Raw genomic sequence first — 19,794 nt, forward strand, 5'->3', positions numbered from 1 at the left:
ACATGCATATGAATGAGTACTTTTGTTTTATGTATTAATTGCATAGTACAAATAATAAATAACATAGTTCTTTTACAATGGCTCTGCAGCACTGTCTTCTTCGAGACGACTTTTATTTTGAAAGTTTGCTATCCCAGCCTGTCGCAAATCGATTCAGTGTCGTGAAGGTTTGTTGATGTAGCGGTAAACCCAGCGTCTGCAGAGCTTCTCGAGTGTCGTCGTTGACTATCAGGTGTCGTCTTTGCGTCAATGTCTCTATAGATCTACCTGGTGCAGTCAGGGGTCGATTAAATGTCAGCGGGCCACGCACAGTGTCTGTAATCCAGGGGGAAAGACGAAGATGGCGTGATGGACACAGACGGACTGTCCGGGTCCATCACGCCGCTAGTTCCTGTGTCACCGGAGACATTTAAACTTGTAGTTAGCGGCCATTAGCTCCGTTAGCACTCGCTTTGTTAGCCAACAACAACAGGTGGAGGTGAGCGCGGCCCAGAGATGCGCAGTTATCCGGAGGTCTGCGCAACTAACCGTGGAGTTATTTAGCTCGTCGGTTGGCTTGAACTACCTGGGACCGACCGTGGGTTCACTCGGGCGGGTCACATCCTGTGCATCTGCTGCTGCTGCTGCCATGGAGTCTGACGACGATGTGCCGCTCATCTTAACCTGGGACGAAGCGAACAGCGGTCTGCTCAGCGAGGAGGCGGAGAGAGGAGACGAGAGTGAGTCAGGGACGTGATCAGGGACGTGATCAGTGGAGATGTTGTGTAAACTGTGTTTTTAAAATGCACAAGTAAAGAAACACTCAGTTACAGTGTTTCATTCTTCGTCATTCATGAAGTTCGCTCAACAAGTTAACAAGTTGTGCTAACACGTTTGCACATTTTAATTTGAAAACACTTAATTGATTTCTGTGTTACAGTTTGAGGATGGTCCAAATATTTTCTTTTTTTCTGTCCACACAAAGTCAGACTATACTTTCATTATGTCGTACTTTAAGTGAACAGCTTATTTTAACACAATTCATAACTTTAATTTGAAAATATATAATTAATATGTGTGTTACTGATTGAGGGTGGTCCAACAATTTTATTTTTTTCAGTCTACACAAAGTCAGATTGTACTTTCATTATGTCATAGTACGGCCCACATATACAAATGCATCTTTTTTTTTAAATCATGTAATTGTTCCATGTTTTTTTTGTTTGTTATCAATTCAGGTAAGTTGGTCCAACAGTTTTTTTTTTCATTTATTAGCTAAATTTAGTGCAGTCGAATACAACAGCAACAAATCCTGCCTCCATGAATGTGATTATGGTGTTGGTTCAATCATATGCTCATTCTGGAGGCTTTACTTTGTGGTGCATGATAAGTTTAAGTTATTCATAAACAGAATGTGCAAAATGTGACCTCCAACATCATCGTCTCGAAAATAACCACGAAGTTGAACCAACAACTCCTTAAAACAGTTTTAAACATTACTTAAAGTTAAGTGTACCAGAACTAGCAAATGAGAATAGGCTTGATCGCTGGTTTCTACTGCATGAGTGATGTTAGTTTTTTTAAGTTGGTCCAGCAATTTTCTTTTTTCATTCTGCCACACTATGTCCAACATAACCACATGCTTTTTTGTTCCAAGTTATTGTTGCCTGATGCATTGTTTTTTGTATATATATTTAAAGTGTAGTAAAGAAGAGTAATTTCTGTACAAATTGTATATGTTTTCATATAGCAGTATATGTTGAAATGAAGTCAATGCTCATCGACTTACCAGGTTTGCACTGAAGCAGACTGAAGCCGCTTAGTGTTGTTGACATCCAGCTGCATAAATGCTGCACATCCAGGTCCCACTGCTTTAATGGAGCAAAGAGAGAGTCCACCAGGGTCTGTGATCACGTGTGTGGGAGTGAGAGAGTGTGTGTTTGTGTGTGTGTGTGTGCGTGTGCAGTATGTATGGGTATCCATGCATCCACTCAACATTGTTATCCTGCTCCCTTTGTATTCCTCACATATAAGCTACAAAATGACCCCTCTGAGAAACTGCTGCTTCAGCAGACCGTGCACCCCTCAGCCCCTCCCGGTTGCTCATGGGCAGCATGTGTGTGTTGTGTGTGTGAATGTCTGTGGCCTGTGTGTAACTGTGTCTGTGTGTGCTTGAGCCCATTGGATCATTTTCTCTGGCTTTAGAGGTGGACAGGAAGAGCAGAGGAGTTTATTTTCTCAGGACATGTAGGAGTGGTGGACAAGGAGGATGTATCATAGAGCTCTTGCTAATTACTGTTAGAACTTTCTGGAGAGAGAGGGAGTTTGAACCGGGACACTGGGAGAGAAGGCTGCATTGTGTCACCTCAGAGACAAATCACATGCTGGGACGTTTGAAGTATATTTTTGTCACTGGTAGTCCGGACCCTTCAGTTCGCCACCAAACTGGATTTTATTTTCTTCCTGGGAGAAACAGTCACGACTGCTGTGTCTGTTTTGTGTTTCTGTGAACCTGACCCTGCCGTGTTATTGAGTGGGAGCTCCAAACATGTTATTGTTCTCACACAAATGATGGGTTGGAATGGCACACGGCAGACACGAGGTGTACTCCTGTCAGGATAACAGCCAGGCTGCCGCCGGACTGGAATTTGATCTTCACACTTAAGCCCTCGACCTGCTGCGATCATGCTGGACAAGAAACGACTGTGACTGCATTTGTGAGACTCGTATTGTCTCCGCCAAGTCTTATTCAGAGGAGTTGTGCCTGAAGGAGAAACATGTGATATATAGTGTGTGGGAGGATCACCCAGATAGACTGAAATATGCAGCTGTAGAAAGACACATGGAGGCCTTTATTATTATAACTGTGGCATATATTTATGAGAAACCCTGCTGGAATCTGTTAAGAAGGATATTAGAGAATGTTCAGTGAATCTGGATTTCATCTTTTGTGATTACACTTCTGAATTATTTTTGTAGACAGTGCAGATGTAAGAACAAAAAGCCCAATTTGAGTCATTACCTCCTACATGCTGTTGTCACACTATTATTAGATATTGTGTTACCCAGTCTTGGGAAGTTAGTTTTGCTTCATCCTGCAGCAGAGGAATAATTCAGCTTGTGGTTTATCTGTCTTGTGTCTGTATCCTGTCTGTGGCAGGATGGAGACGTAACAGGCAATGTGATGTCAGCGCAAACACAGCACTTTCATACTAACTTGACAGTGCTCGGTTCAAAGTACAAACTCTGCTGTGAAGGCAGGAGTGTGAAATCAGTGTACAAGTGTTCAAGTCACATTTCACTGTTGCTGGTTTCTCACGCATCTTTCATCCATGTGACTGGAAGACACGCATTTTCCAAAAGAAGCAACCCGAGTAAACAGTTAGTCAGAGACGTTCTGTGCTTGGTTTTAGTGGTGGTATGTCTCCAGTGTCCCTGTGATCCTCCAGCTTGTCCTGGGTGTTTCTGGATCTGTGGGGACTTACATCTGGACTCCACTGTGTTCCTGGAGTTTGCATCAGTGGAATGTTTGGCCATCTGTATCTCCAGATGTGTCTGAATGCTGGAACGACACCAGTGTACTGTGATTGACACACAAACGCGCACTGAGGGACCTTAATACATCCACACAACTCAGGCACACAGAAAAATCTGAACTGATCAATGGAGTGTGTGTGCAGGCAGACAGCTGGGCTCCATGAAGATCACACCCATAATGAGAGTCCTGTACTGACCTCCTCCTATACTTCACAATTAGAACTGGGCCGCATTGGTAGGCGCATACTCTTCTGTATACTCTGTGTGTCTGAGTGGCATATGTGACGTTATATGTTCTTTTATACAAAGAATAAACTTTGAGTAAAAAGACAAGCAAACCTTATTTCCAGCTTCTATTACATATCTGTAGGAATCAGGACTGTATGAATAACACATGGGCACCTTTTGTTTTTTCTTCCAGATGGAGGTGCAGGCAATTATGACATAGTGAACAATGCAGTGATCTCAACACCAGGGCCACAAAACCACAGAGCCCAGAATGTGTCATTACGGCAAAGCTGGGAGATGAACTACCAGGAGGCAGCCATCTACCTACAGGTACAGAGCACCTCGCACTGCGTTCACGAGGCCATAATGGTTTCTATTACACCAACTACACCGTGTTACGTGTAAATGATTAAACCCTGTGCCCTTTCGATGGACTGTATTTACATCACGAACAGCTGCATGAAGTTATAAACGAGTTAGTATTCAAGGGACTGCAAAGTTCACACATAAAGTAATAAATGTGCACATGTCAAATGGATGATGTGTAATTTGTTGTTGTTTCCATCTGAATGGCTTCACATCCTGTGCAAGTTGACTGTAGAAACATGGAGGTGCGACAAGAAGAGAAAAACATTAAGAATTTTGTTGTGTGATTATACACAAATGTAAGCACAACATATATTCTAATCAGTTCCAGCTCCTAAAGCCTACACACTGGTCCTTTTAATGCAATGAAACAATAACTATTGTTGTCAGTAACACCCGTGTATCTGATAGTATTAGTGTGCATTCACATGCTCCTCGGAAGGTCCCATTTCCCGGGTTGTGAAGTTGTTGTTCTGACGTCCGTGTGATCAAGTGCTTTGAAGTTGTAATGTGGAAAAACCCTGGTCGCTGTAAACAAAAAGTGTTTACAACGTTTTTGCGTGTTTCAAGTGTAAACACAGCACCATGACGCCTCTTTTCAATATTTGCATTATAACGGAGAGCAAAGGAAAAGGATCAGGTGTGACAAACATAAAGGTAGTTTAGATACATATAAAGATAAAGATAAAGAATTGGCTAAAAGGTGATGTTGTTGGGTTCATGTGAGACTGCAGTTTGCAAGTGACGAAAGGAACATTTGACAAGGTGACATTAGAAGCTGCTATTTAAAGCTGACTGTAAAAATGTGTTGGTCTATAAGCGGAGACGTCGGCAACTCGGCAACTCGAGTCCCCAAAATATTTAGTTGTTCCGACTTGAGATGGCGTTCAAGTGAATTTTTCCACTCTGGAACAAATTCTCCTGATTATTTTGACACCTCATGAATGCACAATACGTCCAAATGTCCTCTGTGAAAATTTTCTTAAAGTCAGATTTTACTGCCTTTTCAGTCTCCAAAACCCATAATATTTAAAATTCTCATGCTCAGTATGTGGCGTGCACGTGTTGTGAATTTCTCATACAGGAAGGAGAGAACAATGATAAGTTCTTCACGCACCCTCGGAACCCAAAGGCACTGGCAGCGTACCTGTTTGCACACAACCACCTGTTCTACATGATGGAGCTGCTGACAGGCCTGATGCTGATGATGCTGTCGCTGTGCGAAGCTCCCGCCGTGCCCTCGCTGCGCCTGGATGTTTACGTTAGTGAACACGTACACAACCAAACACAACGGGGTTTATACACAGTTTATTGTAAACTCACCTGTGTGTGATACCTCTGCAGGTCCATGCTACCCTGGAGCTGCTGGCTCTGGTGATGGTGGCGTTCGAGCTGTGCATGAAACTGCGCTGGTTGGGCTTCCACACCTTCATACGACACAAGAGGACCATGGTGAAGGTAATTCATACATGACAGATGCTTTCTGACGGCCCGGACCCAGCTTCTGTTACTGTGTGTTGTTCATGTTGTCTCTTGTCTTCGTGCAGACGTGCGTGTTGCTGCTACAGTTCGTGGAGGCCATAGTGGTTCTCATCAGACAGACGTCTCACGTGCGTGTGACCAGAGCTCTCAGGCCAATATTCCTGGTGGACTGTAGATACTGCGGAGCTGTGCGCAGGTACATGATGACCCAATCTGACACTCACACACACATGCACGTCTCTCTATCGTTGTGAGGACACTCACCGACATAATGCATTCCCTAGCCCCTTACCCTAACCTTAACCATCACAACTAAATGCCTAACCCTTAACCTAACCCTAAAACCATGTCTTAACCCTCAAACAGCCCATTCAATTTGTGAGGCCCAGCCAAACACACACACACACACACACACACACACACACACACACACACACACACACACACACACACACACACACACACACACACACACACACACACACACACACACGTTAACACGGTCATTGCCACTAAATTGAGATTGAAAGCTTTTTCAATTGAGACAATCCCCCACCAAGTTCTGTTTGCATATTGAAAGGATATTCAAAAAGAAGAGCAGAGTAAGATTTTCCTTTTCCAGACTTTGAAAATAATTATTTTCATATTAAAGAATAATTGGAACAACAAAACATCACTGTAAGGTTCCATTGAGCCGCTTCCACTTGGGTCTGACGTTCTTCTTCAACGTCAGACACTGGGAAAGACCAGTGTCTGACGTTTTCAAATCTACGCATAAGGACTTCGACATTGATGTGGTAATTGTGTAACATCTTTCAAAAATTACACACACTGCTCACTGATATTTAGTTTTAATCTAATTAAATCTTCAGACTCTTAATCTTTTAGAGTCTGTAACCAAATAGTTCTTGTGCTTTTTAATATCTTTATCCCAGTTTCATCCTGCTCCTCGAACACACAGACACAACTGATTTAACTCAATTAAAAGCACTTGTCACTAACACACTTTTCTTTTTGTTTTAATCAGAAACTTGCGTCAGATCTTCCAGTCCCTCCCACCTTTTATTGACATCCTCCTGCTGCTGCTTTTCTTCATGGTTATATTTGCTATCTTGGGTAAGAACGTGTTGAATTAAATGTGTACATAGATGATATTTCTGCCATCTTTAATAGTTAAGGTTTAACCAGCGACTGTGTTCAGAGGGGATCAGGTTTTGTCTTTTGTCTCCTCCAGGTTTCTGCCTCTTCTCTCCAAACACTGCTGACCCCGTACGTTGACTCTTTGTTCTGCACTGACATTCGTTTGTTTAAGTTATGTCAGCTTTGGACCCTGGTTGTTCTTCTCTGTTTCTCTGTCGTGGTCCGATTTCCTGACTTTAACTCTCTCCTCTCCCTGCAGTACTTCAGCACTCTGGAGAACAGCCTCGTCAGTCTGTTTGTGTTGCTGACCACAGCAAAGTAAGCTCAGCAGCACACGTTGTACTGTTCAGTTCACTTTTTTTACACACATGGCATGCATGTGGTATTTCCTTCCTTCAGTGCTCTGCATGATTTCTTTCCCCCACTACATGCGTGTTTTCGCTGATTCCACTGTTTTCATTCTGTATCTCCTGGTTTCCTCTTTCTTGCAGTTTCCCCGATGTGATGATGCCAGCGTACTCCAAGAACCGCTGGTCCTGTGTCTTCTTCATCGTTTACCTTTCCATAGAGCTCTACTTCGTCATGAACCTGGTACAAATTGCCTCATGTTTTTGTCCAATAGCGGTGAATGTATGAGAATCTTGTAGCTGTTTCCTGTTAAGATTAGACATGGCTTCCAATTCATTCTTTCACATGACCATGTTCTCCCTCTGCAGCTCCTGGCTGTCGTGTTTGATACATTTAATGATGTAGAGAAGATGAAGTTTAAGTCCCTTTTACTTCACAAACGCTCTGCTATTGACCACGCCTTTCAGCTGCTAGTTAGCCGGCAGGTATGACACCTCACTCTCTCACATTTTATTTGGTCGAATTATTTCATCGCTCACGGACACTGCGTTTCATGTCACCGCCCTTTTCTCTCCAGAGGCCGATGGGCGTGTCGCTGAAACAGTTTGACGGCCTGATGCGGTTTTACAGACCCCGGATGTCTGCAAGGGACCGCTTCCTCACGTACAAAGCTCTGAACACCTCCGGGGCTCCGATGCTCAGGTGACTTCCTGACACACTTTTTGCAATTTACTCAAAACCGTTCTGCATTTAATCGCAATGCAATATTTTCATGTCTGCTCTGCCACAGTCTACAGGACTTTTACAAGTTCTATGAGGTCACTGGCCTTAAATGGAAGGTAAGAAAACATACTTTGTACTGTGTGGTTATATTTTTTTTACTTCTTTGCTGTCTTTTTAAAAAAAAATATATACATGTACTGTTTATTTGTTATTTAGGCACGACGAAGTGGAGAGCATTGGTTTGATGACCTTCCTCATACAACCTTCCTCATTTTTAAAGGTAAGTTCTCTGTTCCTCTTCTTTTGTATATGAAACAAAACAAATCCGTCACCCAATTCCTTATTTTCAGTACTTCTCTTCTTCAATAGGGATCAATCTGCTGGTGAAGTCTAAGGCTTTCCAGTATACCATGTGTAAGTCTTATCATTTACATCCCCCCGCTGCTGTCTTCAGAGACACAGAGGTCATGTGGTAAACCTTTAAACATTCCTTGTGACTGCAGATGTGGTGGTGGCTGTTAACGGTGTGTGGATCCTTGTGGAGACGTACACGCTGAATAGTAAGTACCTCTGTTGATCACATGAGCACACGCGAGGGAAAGTGTTGCAGTGCAGATACAGATGTCTCTCCTCTCTTTCCTCCTGCAGGTGGATTTTCCTGGTCCAGAATTGTTCCCTGGAGTTATATTGTTTTTCTGACCAGTGAGTCGACTGTATTCTCCCACTTATCACTCGTATAACCGTATTCACCTACTGTATAACTGGTCACAGGTTGTTCACGTGCACATTTACTGATATTCCCTCTGTCCTTCCTCCTTTAGTTTATGGCGTAGAGGTGTTATTGAAAATAACAGGTTTGGGGCCAATGGCTTATATCACCAATGGGTGGAATCTGTGAGTAATAACAGGTTTTTTTCATTAATACATAAATGAATCTATGCTGTGGCTGAAACTTATTCTTCCTCAGCACTTTTCACTTTTTCATTTCACTGCTGACGTTTATGTGTATTTTGACTAAAAGTGATTTGAAATTGTATCAAACTCTGTTTTTGTACTTTTATTGATAATCTTTACTTTGGTGGTGTTTCCAGGTTTGACTTCTCTGTGACGGTCTTTGCCTTCCTGGGCCTGATTGCTCTTGCATTCGATATGGAGCCATTTTACTTTATTGTGGTGCTCAGACCATTTCAGCTGCTACGGTGTGCTTTCATTTCTACTCCTAAGATTAGAGAGGACAATTTAATGAGACACTATTGTTTTGCTTTCATTTCCGTTCAAACTTTTTTTTCTCTGTCGTCTCTCTCAGGTTGTTTAAGATAAAGCAGCGGTATCGTAATGTGTTAGACACCATGTTCGAGCTCTTCCCAAGAATGGCCAGTCTGGGGTTGACCCTAATCATCTTCTACTACTCCTTTGCAATTGTGGGAATGGAGTTTTTTGCAGATGTTGTCTACCCCAACTGCTGCAAGTGAGTCATGCTGTATTCTCAGTATTAGGATGTATTATCATTAACTCTGGTCCTCTGTATTCTCCTTTACCTTGTTACACAAGAGGATAAAGGATGTTCACTTTCACTAACCACTTGTCTTTCTATCTTTGCTTTTTTCTCAGCACCAGCACCGTGGCAGACTCCTACAGACAGATCAACGTCACATATGGGAACAAAACAGTGTTGGAAGAGGGCTACTATTATCTCAATAACTTCAACAATATTCTCAGCAGCTTTGGTAAATCAGCTCATTTAGGACATTGTAGTTTTTAGAAAACATAATTTAAAACGGGAGAAAATAGTTCTTTCGTTTGGTGACTGAGTCGTGAGTGTTTATGGCAGCAGGACGACTTACGGGGGAAAAACATTTGCTATGTTTATGGCAATGAAAGAAAATATCCCCTAATGCAACAGTGCGGCTCACTTATAGATAATCATGGAGGTTTACTATTTGGCACAGAGGAATAAAATAAATCACGCTTTAACTACACAAATATAACTTGTAAATGTGTTTTTGCTTTAGGTCATGGGATTTAAAGATTAGATACTGGTGCTTATGAGACTTTTCTCACCAGTTGTGTAAGTTTCACAGTTTTTTTTATGTGTTTTCTTTCTCCAGTGACTCTATTTGAACTGACTGTGGTCAATAACTGGTACATCACCATGGTGAGTCTTTCATTCATCAGTCCTCACTCTGCAGTCTTGTCATTGACCAACAGGTGTCACTGTTTGACTGCTGCTGTGTTCACTCTCCCACAGGAAGGAGTAACCTCTATGACGAGCCACTGGAGCCGTCTGTACTTCATGACCTTTTACATAGTTACCATGGTGAGGAAGACTGTTTGGTAACATCAGTGTCTGTTGTGTGTCTGTTAAAGTACACACTGAATTTTTGTCTCCCTATGTGCATGTGACTGCATCTGTGCACGAGTGTGATACTTTGTACCTTGTTCAGGTGGTGATGACCATCATTGTGGCTTTCATTCTGGATGCGTTTGTGTTCCGAATGAACTACAGCCGCAAGAACCGGGAACCAGTGGAGAACCCAGAGGGTGGGACTGTGTGTCTGTCTCTGTGTGTGTGTGTGTGTGTGTGTGTGTGTGTATAGATCATGTTTATACATTTACAGAATCTGAAGCACTTTAGAGCAAAAGCATTAATTTATCATTTTGGATATTTGCACTATTTCTTGCACAGATAATATGTACCTGACAGTCCTGTGTGCAAGAGTAATGTTTTGCATGGATGAGATATCTGTAATTATGTTCATTTTCTGTGTGTGTAGATGAGAACAGGATCGTGTTTGAAGTAGAGGTGAGTCGAGATGAAGCTCTGGCCACACTAGAGCTGTACAAACAGACATGTCCAGGACAGTCGTCCCTCAGCTCTCTACAGGGAGTCCTGCAAACTATGGACAGGAGCGGCGTAAGCGCGCACACACACACACACACACACACACACACACACACACACACACACACACACACACACACACACACACAGAGTTCTCTACATCAAATCCAACTAACCAGCTTTCCTTCTGGCTTTTGATGTGCATAGCACTCCTCTCTAGTGTACCTAGGCCGCAGGTCGAGGACGAAGAGTGACCTCAGCATGAAAATGTATGAGGAAGAGATGCAGGTAAGAAAATGAAGAGGTAACCCTGGACACCATGACAGTAGTAAGTTTGTATTTCTTAACCCCCTGACCCTTTGTACTGCTTGTTTCTGCAGGAGTGGTTTGCAGAGTATTCAAGGGAAAGCCTGCCTCAGCTAGACCAAAGCCCAGAGCGGGATCTGGACATTCCCGACTCTAACCCGTCACCCTTCCCAGAGCCTCAGCTCAACTCACAGACTGGACCTCACAGCATCAACTAACGCACAGTTTCTTAGCAGTACACTCACACCTCCATCTCAGCATTTTTTTAATGCTAAGAAACCCCATCACTCCTGGTCTTCTCCTGGTCGCCCCACATTCACTGTTTGCCACAGTGGGAAACTTGTTCTGGGCCTTTGGGACTGAACTGAGATGAGTCAATGGCGGCTCCTCCCTGGGGCCATCACTTCATATAGAGAGACAGCAGTGTGTTGTTCTGTTGATCTGTTGTCTGTTGCTCGGACGGGAGCGTTGAGCGTTGCCCTTTTTTCGGCCCTTTCAAAGACTGAAGCAAATGTAATGAGGGAGTCTCGTCTACTACAGTATGTTGTGTTCATGTACTGCTGTAGGCCTTTTGTAACCTCTCGTGTTTCATGTAGATCTTAAACCTGATGCCTTAGTTTAATGGCTCCTCTGAACAGTATTGACACAGACACTACTACGTTGTCTAAAGACCAAAAGTATAAAGACTCACACTCCTTTTAGCTCGAAACAGTTAAGGTGTATCTCCGAACTACGTGTACTCACAACTCAAGGTGTTTTATATAACTTCCTATTCTGTAATGTATTTCAGTTAGTTAATAAGGGATTTTAATAAACTGCTCAAATTGTCAATAGCATTGATGTATTTTTGCTGTACTAGTATACAGCTGGCAACTGCTTATTTAAACACAGAAACCATATTTATTACAACTTGTAAATACCAAACCAAAATGATTTATTTCAACATTTTGAATTTAGTACATTTAGTCAATTCACAAACAGATTTCTACAATCTCTGTTTCCCGCTGGACTCGAAGTACCATCTCAGCTCCGATCAGACAAACAAGAAGCTGAATAAAGGCACAGTGTGATTAGTTTCAGCTCCTCACTGAGCAGAAAACTTGGTTTGTCATTAATTTGCTGCTTGGTTCCACAAACCAACCACAGCATAGCTCTGCGTACAAGGCAAGTGCACTGTTGATTCTTTTATAAATAGTGCATCAGGTTCATGTGCAGAAGAAGTCATCAGTCCTTCTGCACTCAGTGCAGTCCCTGCTCCAGTGTGTGTCATCTTGCATTACAGGATGCTCCTCATTAAAACCTGGCCCCGGGGTCTGGTCTATATGACGCGAAACTCTGTGAGCAGTGCAATAAGGAGGAAGATGAAATAGAAGACGAGGAGGAAGATCCCATAGGTCCGACCCAAGTGGAACCGGCTCAATGGAACAATGACGAAGGACAGGACCAGAGACAAACCCAGAGATCCTGCGAGAATCCACGTCAGCAAACCCTCTGATTCAAACTGCGGAGGAGAAAGAGCATCGTGTTCGAGTCTCATGTGACTGATTTTAAACTCTGTACTTGTTTTCTTGTGTTTGAGGAGTAATATATAGGAGGAGTATATTACAGGACCCCATCGAAAGCAACATGGTACATCCTAATAAAGAATTTGAATTTCAATATTACCTGCACGTCAGAGTGCGTTTTAACCATCTGCAACAGACATCCCAAACCCACTCCAAACAGCATGTCTGAAGGAAATACAGTTAAGGACGGACACAGTAATCAACAGCTGCTATTATATGTACACGCTCTATGAAAGTGAGGATACTGAAAATGATGCCTCCAAAGCAGGCAGATATGGCCATCCGTGGGTAACCCTGCCGGGCAATGGTGATGTCGGCGAAACAGTCTGCAACAGAGAGAGATGCATACAGATCATATGGTAATAAATTGTAGGTGCAAGCATATCTTTTTGGATTCACAAATATTACCTCCTATGCTGTTGCCCCAGGCCAACAGAGTCAGGCCCAGGACAGTGTTGCTGAGACTTAGCACCACACCGAGCATGTGCAGAAGACTGACCACTTCCGACGCCGCTGCACTGATCAACACTGCACTCACCAGGAAGCCCAGAAGAGCAAAGAGCTGAGAGAGACGAGACACAAATCAGACTCACTGCAAACAAACATCCCCATCAGCATGAAGAAAACACAACGTGACTGCAACCTGGTTTCACAAATGATTTAAGGCCAGTTAACACAAAGTAATGGCTGAGTTATCATGTATATACAGTAGGCGATATGTAGGGGATGAGGATGATTAAAACCAAAATGACCAAAACAACCCCTTAAACAATGTCAATCTTTGCATCCTCTATAAGAGAAAAAACACTGTGTGCAGGTGAGCTTCCTTAATGCTGCTAATTAAATCACAGGATCTGCAGTTTATTTTTAAAGTTAAAAAAAATCTAGGAGGACAGTGCTCTTTTCCTCACTCTCCCCCACACAAATACACAGAGCACAGACAGACCGACCATCAGCAGCATCTGGACCGTCTCCCCTGGTAAGAATTAACAAATCGCCTGTTTATATACTGTATGTTTTTGGCCATGCTAGTGGAGTATCTCTAGGGATGACAGTTTCATTCCCACCTAAATGTATGAATAACTATTAAAGGGATTATACTGTGATATTTTGTACATTCGTAGTCCCCAGAGGATGACTCCTACTGACTTTGGTGATCCTTCCTTTCGCCTCATGTTGCACCACTATCGTGTCAAATTGTTTAAATGCCCCATGGTTTGTGATTAAAACACCTGAAAACTAATAGCATTCCCGTCATGCTAACACGCTAAACACTGATGCATCTCAGTTGAGCCTCAAAGAGCTGCCTGCATGGCCGTAGACTCAACTGTGTTAAATTCAAACTTAATTTAATCATTTCATTGTCTAAGATGTTGATTAATGCGAGATGAGACCTGGGGGTGGCACAGACTCCACAGCCCAAAAGGTCCTAAGTATATCTGTTCCTTTTTCATCTCCACACGTACTTACTGGATGATATTTGGGGGGGTGGTCATTGGTGGTGGTGCAGAAGACAATTGCAGACAGAAAAAATCCCAGCAGAAGCGTCAGCAGCCAGACGGGAAACTGCCCTTCGATCAATATGAGTCCATCTAGAAAACAAAAAGTTTAACAACACATTTCCTCCAGGTATGGCTGCTAAAGTTTGTCAAGTCGCCTTCACTTACATTGTCCCGACTGGAAGGTGAGCACACACACCAGTGGGCCAGTGATCAGGTGGAGGCAGTTCAGTGGACGTCTCCAGTTCTTGTCTTCTTTATCAGGGTCGACTACGGGGATGCAGAGCAGCAGCACGAACTCTAGAGGTGTCTGATGAGTGCAGGACACACGTGAAAGATGGTTTACATGACAGACACAGTTATTAAATAGCTGTGACTTCAGCCAGATTCACCCAGATACTGAGCTCTTCTCTCACACTCACACACACACACACACACACACACACACACACACACACACACACACACACACACACACACACACACACACACACACACACACACACACACACACCTTCAGAGCTTTGAGCACTCTCCAGCCCCACGGCTTCCTCCTCCACTTCCTGTTGTCCACTGGGTTCAGGGAACTCAGCAGGATCTGACTTGTGGACTCAGAGTACGGCAGAAGTGGCCTGTACTCTGACTCTGGAACACACATAAAACACACGTGCATGTTAGGGTCCTGATCATACAGAACAATCCTGGTATACATGAACTTTTATTGTGGTTTACAGAAAACCGCTGCTTTCGTACCGTACTCCTGGTTGTTCCCACCAATCAGGCAGGGTACGTCATCGTCAGACGAGTCGGACGAGTGAAAGTCTGTTGCAGAGAAAAAAAGTTACAAAACATAACAACCAACTGTGGGAACTAAGTTTTTGCCGTTTATTCTGTGTGTGTGTGTGTGTGTGTGTGTGTATATGAGTCTCTCACCTGGAATTTGTGGATCAGTCTGGACACTTGTGTTCATTGAATGTTTTTGCCGGCTGTAGATGTAAGCACTGATAATAACAGTCAATACATACACCACGTAGAGGCCCAAGTACCCTAGAAAAGGGAAATGAAGAAAGTCAAGTTCAAAATGTCACAGCATGTGAAAAACGACAGCACAGTATTGTAAATGCAAAGGCTAAAACCGTTTTTAACCCTTGTTATTGTTACAGATTTTCTATGCTTTTATTTTCGTTTTTTAACCGGAGTACAGTTTTCTTTTTTAGCACAAGCATGAGTCTAACTTCTGTTTTGTCTATTTTAACATTTAAGTGGTTAATTTGTTCTGACTGAATGAAGAGAAGTGAAACATCCGGTCTCAGTCAAGTCAAATGAGTGTGAGCATTTGGTATTGTGAATTTTTAAAAGACTAATTTTAGTTTTGGAAATCAACCAATAAGACAAATGTCAATCTGAATAAGAGGATGAAAAATACACCTAAACTAGTGCACAGTCTGTTTGTGTGTGTGTGTGTGTGTGTGTGTGTGTGTGTGTGTGTGTGTGTGTGTGAGAGAAACCAGTGTGTACCCAGAGTTTCTGCCATTGCCGTGGTTCCTCTGTACAGCATGAGGAAAGTCCAGAACACTGCAACCATGTAGAAGATGACATCACGTAGAAAGGGACGGGAGGCCACGGCAAAAGGCTTGACCAGCGCCACGCTGCCGGCAACTACTGTGGTGACAAATATACCAGCTCCTGTGGACGGAGACCGAGAGAGATCAGAGGAAGTCCCACTAGACTTTCATATGTAAAAGATGGATTATTTATACTGGTGCGTGTGTGTGTGTGTGTGTGTGCCCACCAAATAAGGCTCCAACAGCGAGCCCAGCGGTGTGTGGGTGAGAGAAAGCTGCCATGGCACTGAAGATGTCAGGAGCTCCGTTACCAAGAGCCAGAAAAGTCACACCCTCAGCACAAGTCAAAGAAAATCACTCACAGAAGAGACATTGCAAGAAAATTGTAGAGATCTTCCAATACCAGTATTGGAAACCTCTGATACTGCTGAGAATGCGGGGTCAGGCATCTGTAAGTATCATTTAAATTATGTTGTTAGTTCCACCCTGGTAAAATTGCAAGAAATCACTTCTTATTCTTCGCTGCTCCCGCCACTGACAAGTTATGTTTTTAGAGCAGCAAAGAAGAAGTGATTTCTGGTTGTGTAGCGTTGGACAAAGTTTGCTAAAATGTCAGCAATTTTGTAATATTTCACACTGGAAAGTCCCACAACTATAACAGCAACATGTAACATAATGCAAGACTTCAGTTTCGAGGAGTGTACAGCATATTGTACAACACTAGCAGCAGCACTAGCATTGAAAGAATGATCACGCAAATTGTTGTGTATTCCTAGATTTATTTATTTTTCATTTATGAATTTAAAAACTATGTAAAGTTCTATGATGTTCATTCTCTGTTTGTATTTGTTTTTCAAAGGGTTGAACCTGAGTCAGGTCATACAACAATGACAGCAACGACATCACTTTCATACAGGGGGAGTAGCATAGAGCTGTTAAAATACATTATATATGTTAAATGCATCAGACGGAATTGTGAGGGGGAAAACGTCATCGGAACATCTCAAACAAATGCAGATAAAGGATACGGCCACGTTGTGAGTGAGGTGCAGACTGGTGGAGATGGCCGACAGGTTGGGGCAGAAACTGAGGAGAGACAGTGAAAAACACAATAAGTGAGTGTGTCCTGGAGAAGTGCGAAGGCTGACGGAGAACATCTGAGAATGTTTCATAATAGATCCGGACACTTCTCATCAGACATAGAACTTCACCATGTTCAGTCCCTGAAAGTCGAGCAGCAGAAATGCAGAACAAACTGTGCTTACTTTGAGGAAATCTCTCAATCTTACAACTTAAGTGAAACAATGATATAAAAAAAATCCTCCGTACAGTCATGTGACTCTTTCTTCATGTGACTATTGAGCTGGCTGCTTGAATGAGTGTGTGTCTAAATGGGTGCGTGTGAAGCGTTTCTCCTGCTGGAGCTGGCACTAATCAGGGTACACTGCTGATCTATACAGACTGATAGGGATTGTCCTGACCTATTCAAAAGGGAACGTTTCCGGACAAATAACGACACATGACAGACACTTACAACTTAGAGGCTGTGAGTCCGAGAACGACGAAGAGGAAGAGCAGCCATACAATCTGTGGGGAAGCAGAACAACGGGAGGTAGATAAGATAAACATGCATGCATGTCATACGAAGCCAAATGTTCCAGCAACAAACATTAGGTGGAATAAGTTGAGTCTGATAAACATGGCCTAGTTTTAGGAGAACATAACCACAGTGATGCTATTGTTCCTACTCTCGAATGCAGATAATTCAGTTACACAACAAGAGCACGTTTAATGAGGAATTCAAGAAGTTCATACATCCTCAAGAAAATACATTATTTAGCAAAGAGTGAAATGACTGTGGCTGATGAGTCAGATGTCTCATCCTCCCTGGTTCTCCCCAAGCCACTTCCTCAAAAGACACGCACACACACACACACACACATGTACGCACACACACTGGGGTCTTACACAGAGAGTGATGGTGAGAGGCGTGAGGTTGGGCGGCAGCAGACAAAAGGCCACATGGAGGTAGTTGATGAATCCATCTTCCATGATACAGTCTGGTGTGTTCTTCACAAATGCACAGCGGTCCATGGTACTGATGTTCATCACATGGTCACACTGCACGCGCACACACACACAAAACATTTTTAGGAACAAAATTTTATCATCTCTTTTCATCATCATGGTAATTTAAGGTTGAAAAACAAATATTCACGTGTTAAAGCTTCATTAATTCAAACTATTGTGAAAAACACCATTAAGCAGCATCAGAATAGCTGATCAGTGGGTCTCTGTTGACCCCCTGATCTCACTCTGTGTGTACAATGCAATGCACACTACAGACAGCATGTGGCAGCTTTGGCTGTTTTATTAATCATAAAGGACATGCAGCATACAGACATACAGCAAATATTATATAGTCAACTTTCTGAAAAATCACCTGAAAAGCTCTTAATGGATGTTTACATTGTTGCAAAAATATCAGATCGGGCTGCTTATTGGTTCTCACAGTGTATACACTTTGTTTGGGTACATATATATTATTTAATGTCATCAAATACAGCAACTCCGCATTAATTTCTACCTGTACAAAGATAATAATGCTCAGTCAGAGCTACATTAGTTTCTAATGATTGGCTCACTCTCCTCATCACTAACACACCGAGGGTCTATTATTAGAGTCACATTTCACTATAATGAAGTCCAGTACAACACAAACTCTACGACCTCAGTAAAAAACATACAGCTCAATTAACATCTGAAGTTCTAACAGAAACTGTCCATTATAAACTTAAAAAGTAGAATATGTGGCAGAGCTGATGAAATAAATCTATGACATTAAGTTGTATGTGAGTGTAAGTGTACATAATAAGTGCACATAACAGTGTAACCAGGGTGTTTACACAGTTGCTCCTGCCGTATATCAACTGAAATAATAAAGTTTTGATTTTAAAATTGGACACATGGGCCCGCTATGAGAAAGGGCCGGTTCCACAACAGGAAAAGTTCTGATCCCGACTTTACCATTTCAGTTTCTGTTCAACTTCCGTTCTACATGTTCACAAACAAATTAGCATTAAATCAAATGACAACAAACTAACTGCTGTGAAGCTGGAGCCTTTTGGAGTCACCACTGTCTGGTGCACAAGGCTAATGGTGGCTTGATGAGGTTTGATAAACTGTGACGGAGAATGTTTTTTTGAATGAATACTGGTAGTGGCAGATCTAGGATTTTTCTTAATCAGGGGCCATAAAGTACACAGAGGGGACAATTATATGTCCAACATCCAGGCACACTTCCTGATTCAGTAAGGTGCACATGTAGGTCATTGTTTACCTCTCAGCTCTATAGCTTTGAGCTAAGCCACACATCATTGAACAGATTTTGAAAGTTATTCCTTATTCAAACACACTGTGTACTTCAAAGAAGCTTAGAACATAAAACAATAAACAAATGGTCTTTTGTATTTTTAGTATTGTTAGTTGGTGACACGTTTTTGTTTTTAGGACTACTGCAGGGGCCAATCAGATTCACCCGGGCTCCTCACCTGGATCCGCCCACCATCCATATCATGTTTTTGTTTTTTTTATAAATCTTATTAATGAGTTTAAAGTATCTGATCGTGCTGTGAATCTCTCATCTCTCCCCCTGTAGCTGGAGGGGGTTGACATGTGACAGACGTGGAAGTCAAACCTCAGGTTCCACAGATCGGTCTCGTGCCCTGTGGGTCTGTCGCTGATCACGTGACAGACCCAATACACCGCACGTGAACCTGACAAGCGAGTCTCGAGCCCGCTGACAGTTGCCGTGGTGACTTATTTATCTGATCGAACCCCACCGACCTGGTCTTCGTCGTTCTGAAACATCCCGGTCAGTGTGTAGTTCGCGGTCTGTCCGGACAGTCCAGCGCCGGGCAGGTTCCGGAGCAGTGAGCCGCAGCTGGCCCGCAGCTGGCCCGACGACAGCAGCAGCGCCAGGGGCAGGAGAACGCCACAAGACATGGTTCAGTCATAAGGTTCAATTCATCCCGGAGCCGCGTCCATGGTGCTGCTGCGGTGTTCACGTGCCGCGGTCCGACATTCAACCCGAAAAACAAGTGACGTCAAAATCAAAGTCTGGAAATAGACGCCGTCGCTGCGCGTTGAGTTAAAGAGAAGTTGTTGTGTGGTGCGTTCACGTTCCTGGACATCTTGTTCACCTTCTGCTGAAA

At 43.0% G+C, this 19,794-nt stretch overlaps 2 protein-coding genes across 3 annotated transcripts; one reads left to right on the forward strand and one right to left on the reverse strand.

The window, feature by feature from the left end:
• Positions 1-81: 81 nt before the first annotated feature.
• Positions 82-11,782, forward strand: tpcn1 (two pore segment channel 1). 2 transcript variants are annotated; one of them, XM_034594673.1, is made up of 27 exons: positions 633-719; positions 3,393-3,751; positions 3,938-4,074; positions 5,195-5,371; positions 5,455-5,568; positions 5,658-5,788; positions 6,620-6,708; positions 6,827-6,861; positions 6,992-7,050; positions 7,224-7,323; positions 7,449-7,565; positions 7,658-7,782; positions 7,871-7,919; positions 8,020-8,083; positions 8,173-8,217; positions 8,307-8,363; positions 8,452-8,505; positions 8,625-8,697; positions 8,895-9,002; positions 9,110-9,271; positions 9,415-9,530; positions 9,912-9,958; positions 10,052-10,120; positions 10,248-10,344; positions 10,578-10,717; positions 10,853-10,933; positions 11,026-11,782. In XM_034594673.1, the coding sequence occupies exons 2-27, from the start codon at positions 3,643-3,645 to the stop codon at positions 11,167-11,169; spliced, it is 2,499 nt and encodes an 832-aa protein (XP_034450564.1). In that variant the 5' UTR covers positions 633-719; positions 3,393-3,642; the 3' UTR covers positions 11,170-11,782. The 2 variants fall into 2 exon arrangements, with proteins under 2 accessions (XP_034450565.1, XP_034450564.1); XM_034594674.1 differs by lacking the exon at positions 3,393-3,751 and having other exon boundaries at positions 82-719; positions 11,026-11,781.
• An 86-nt stretch (positions 11,783-11,868) lies between these two features.
• slc8b1 (solute carrier family 8 member B1) lies at positions 11,869-19,791 on the reverse strand. The gene is made up of 15 exons (XM_034594705.1): positions 19,427-19,791; positions 17,549-17,701; positions 17,115-17,167; positions 16,609-16,666; positions 15,808-15,913; positions 15,534-15,701; positions 14,949-15,062; positions 14,769-14,837; positions 14,530-14,660; positions 14,184-14,325; positions 13,987-14,108; positions 12,925-13,078; positions 12,762-12,842; positions 12,617-12,681; positions 11,869-12,452 (listed from the first exon to the last, which is right to left on the reverse strand). The coding sequence occupies exons 1-15, from the start codon at positions 19,583-19,585 to the stop codon at positions 12,270-12,272; spliced, it is 1,758 nt and encodes a 585-aa protein (XP_034450596.1). The 5' UTR covers positions 19,586-19,791; the 3' UTR covers positions 11,869-12,269.
• Positions 19,792-19,794: the final 3 nt, after the last annotated feature.

This window comes from Hippoglossus hippoglossus, chromosome 9 (genome assembly GCF_009819705.1).
Source record: "Hippoglossus hippoglossus isolate fHipHip1 chromosome 9, fHipHip1.pri, whole genome shotgun sequence".
In the NCBI taxonomy this organism is placed as follows: Eukaryota; Metazoa; Chordata; class Actinopteri; order Pleuronectiformes; family Pleuronectidae; genus Hippoglossus; species Hippoglossus hippoglossus.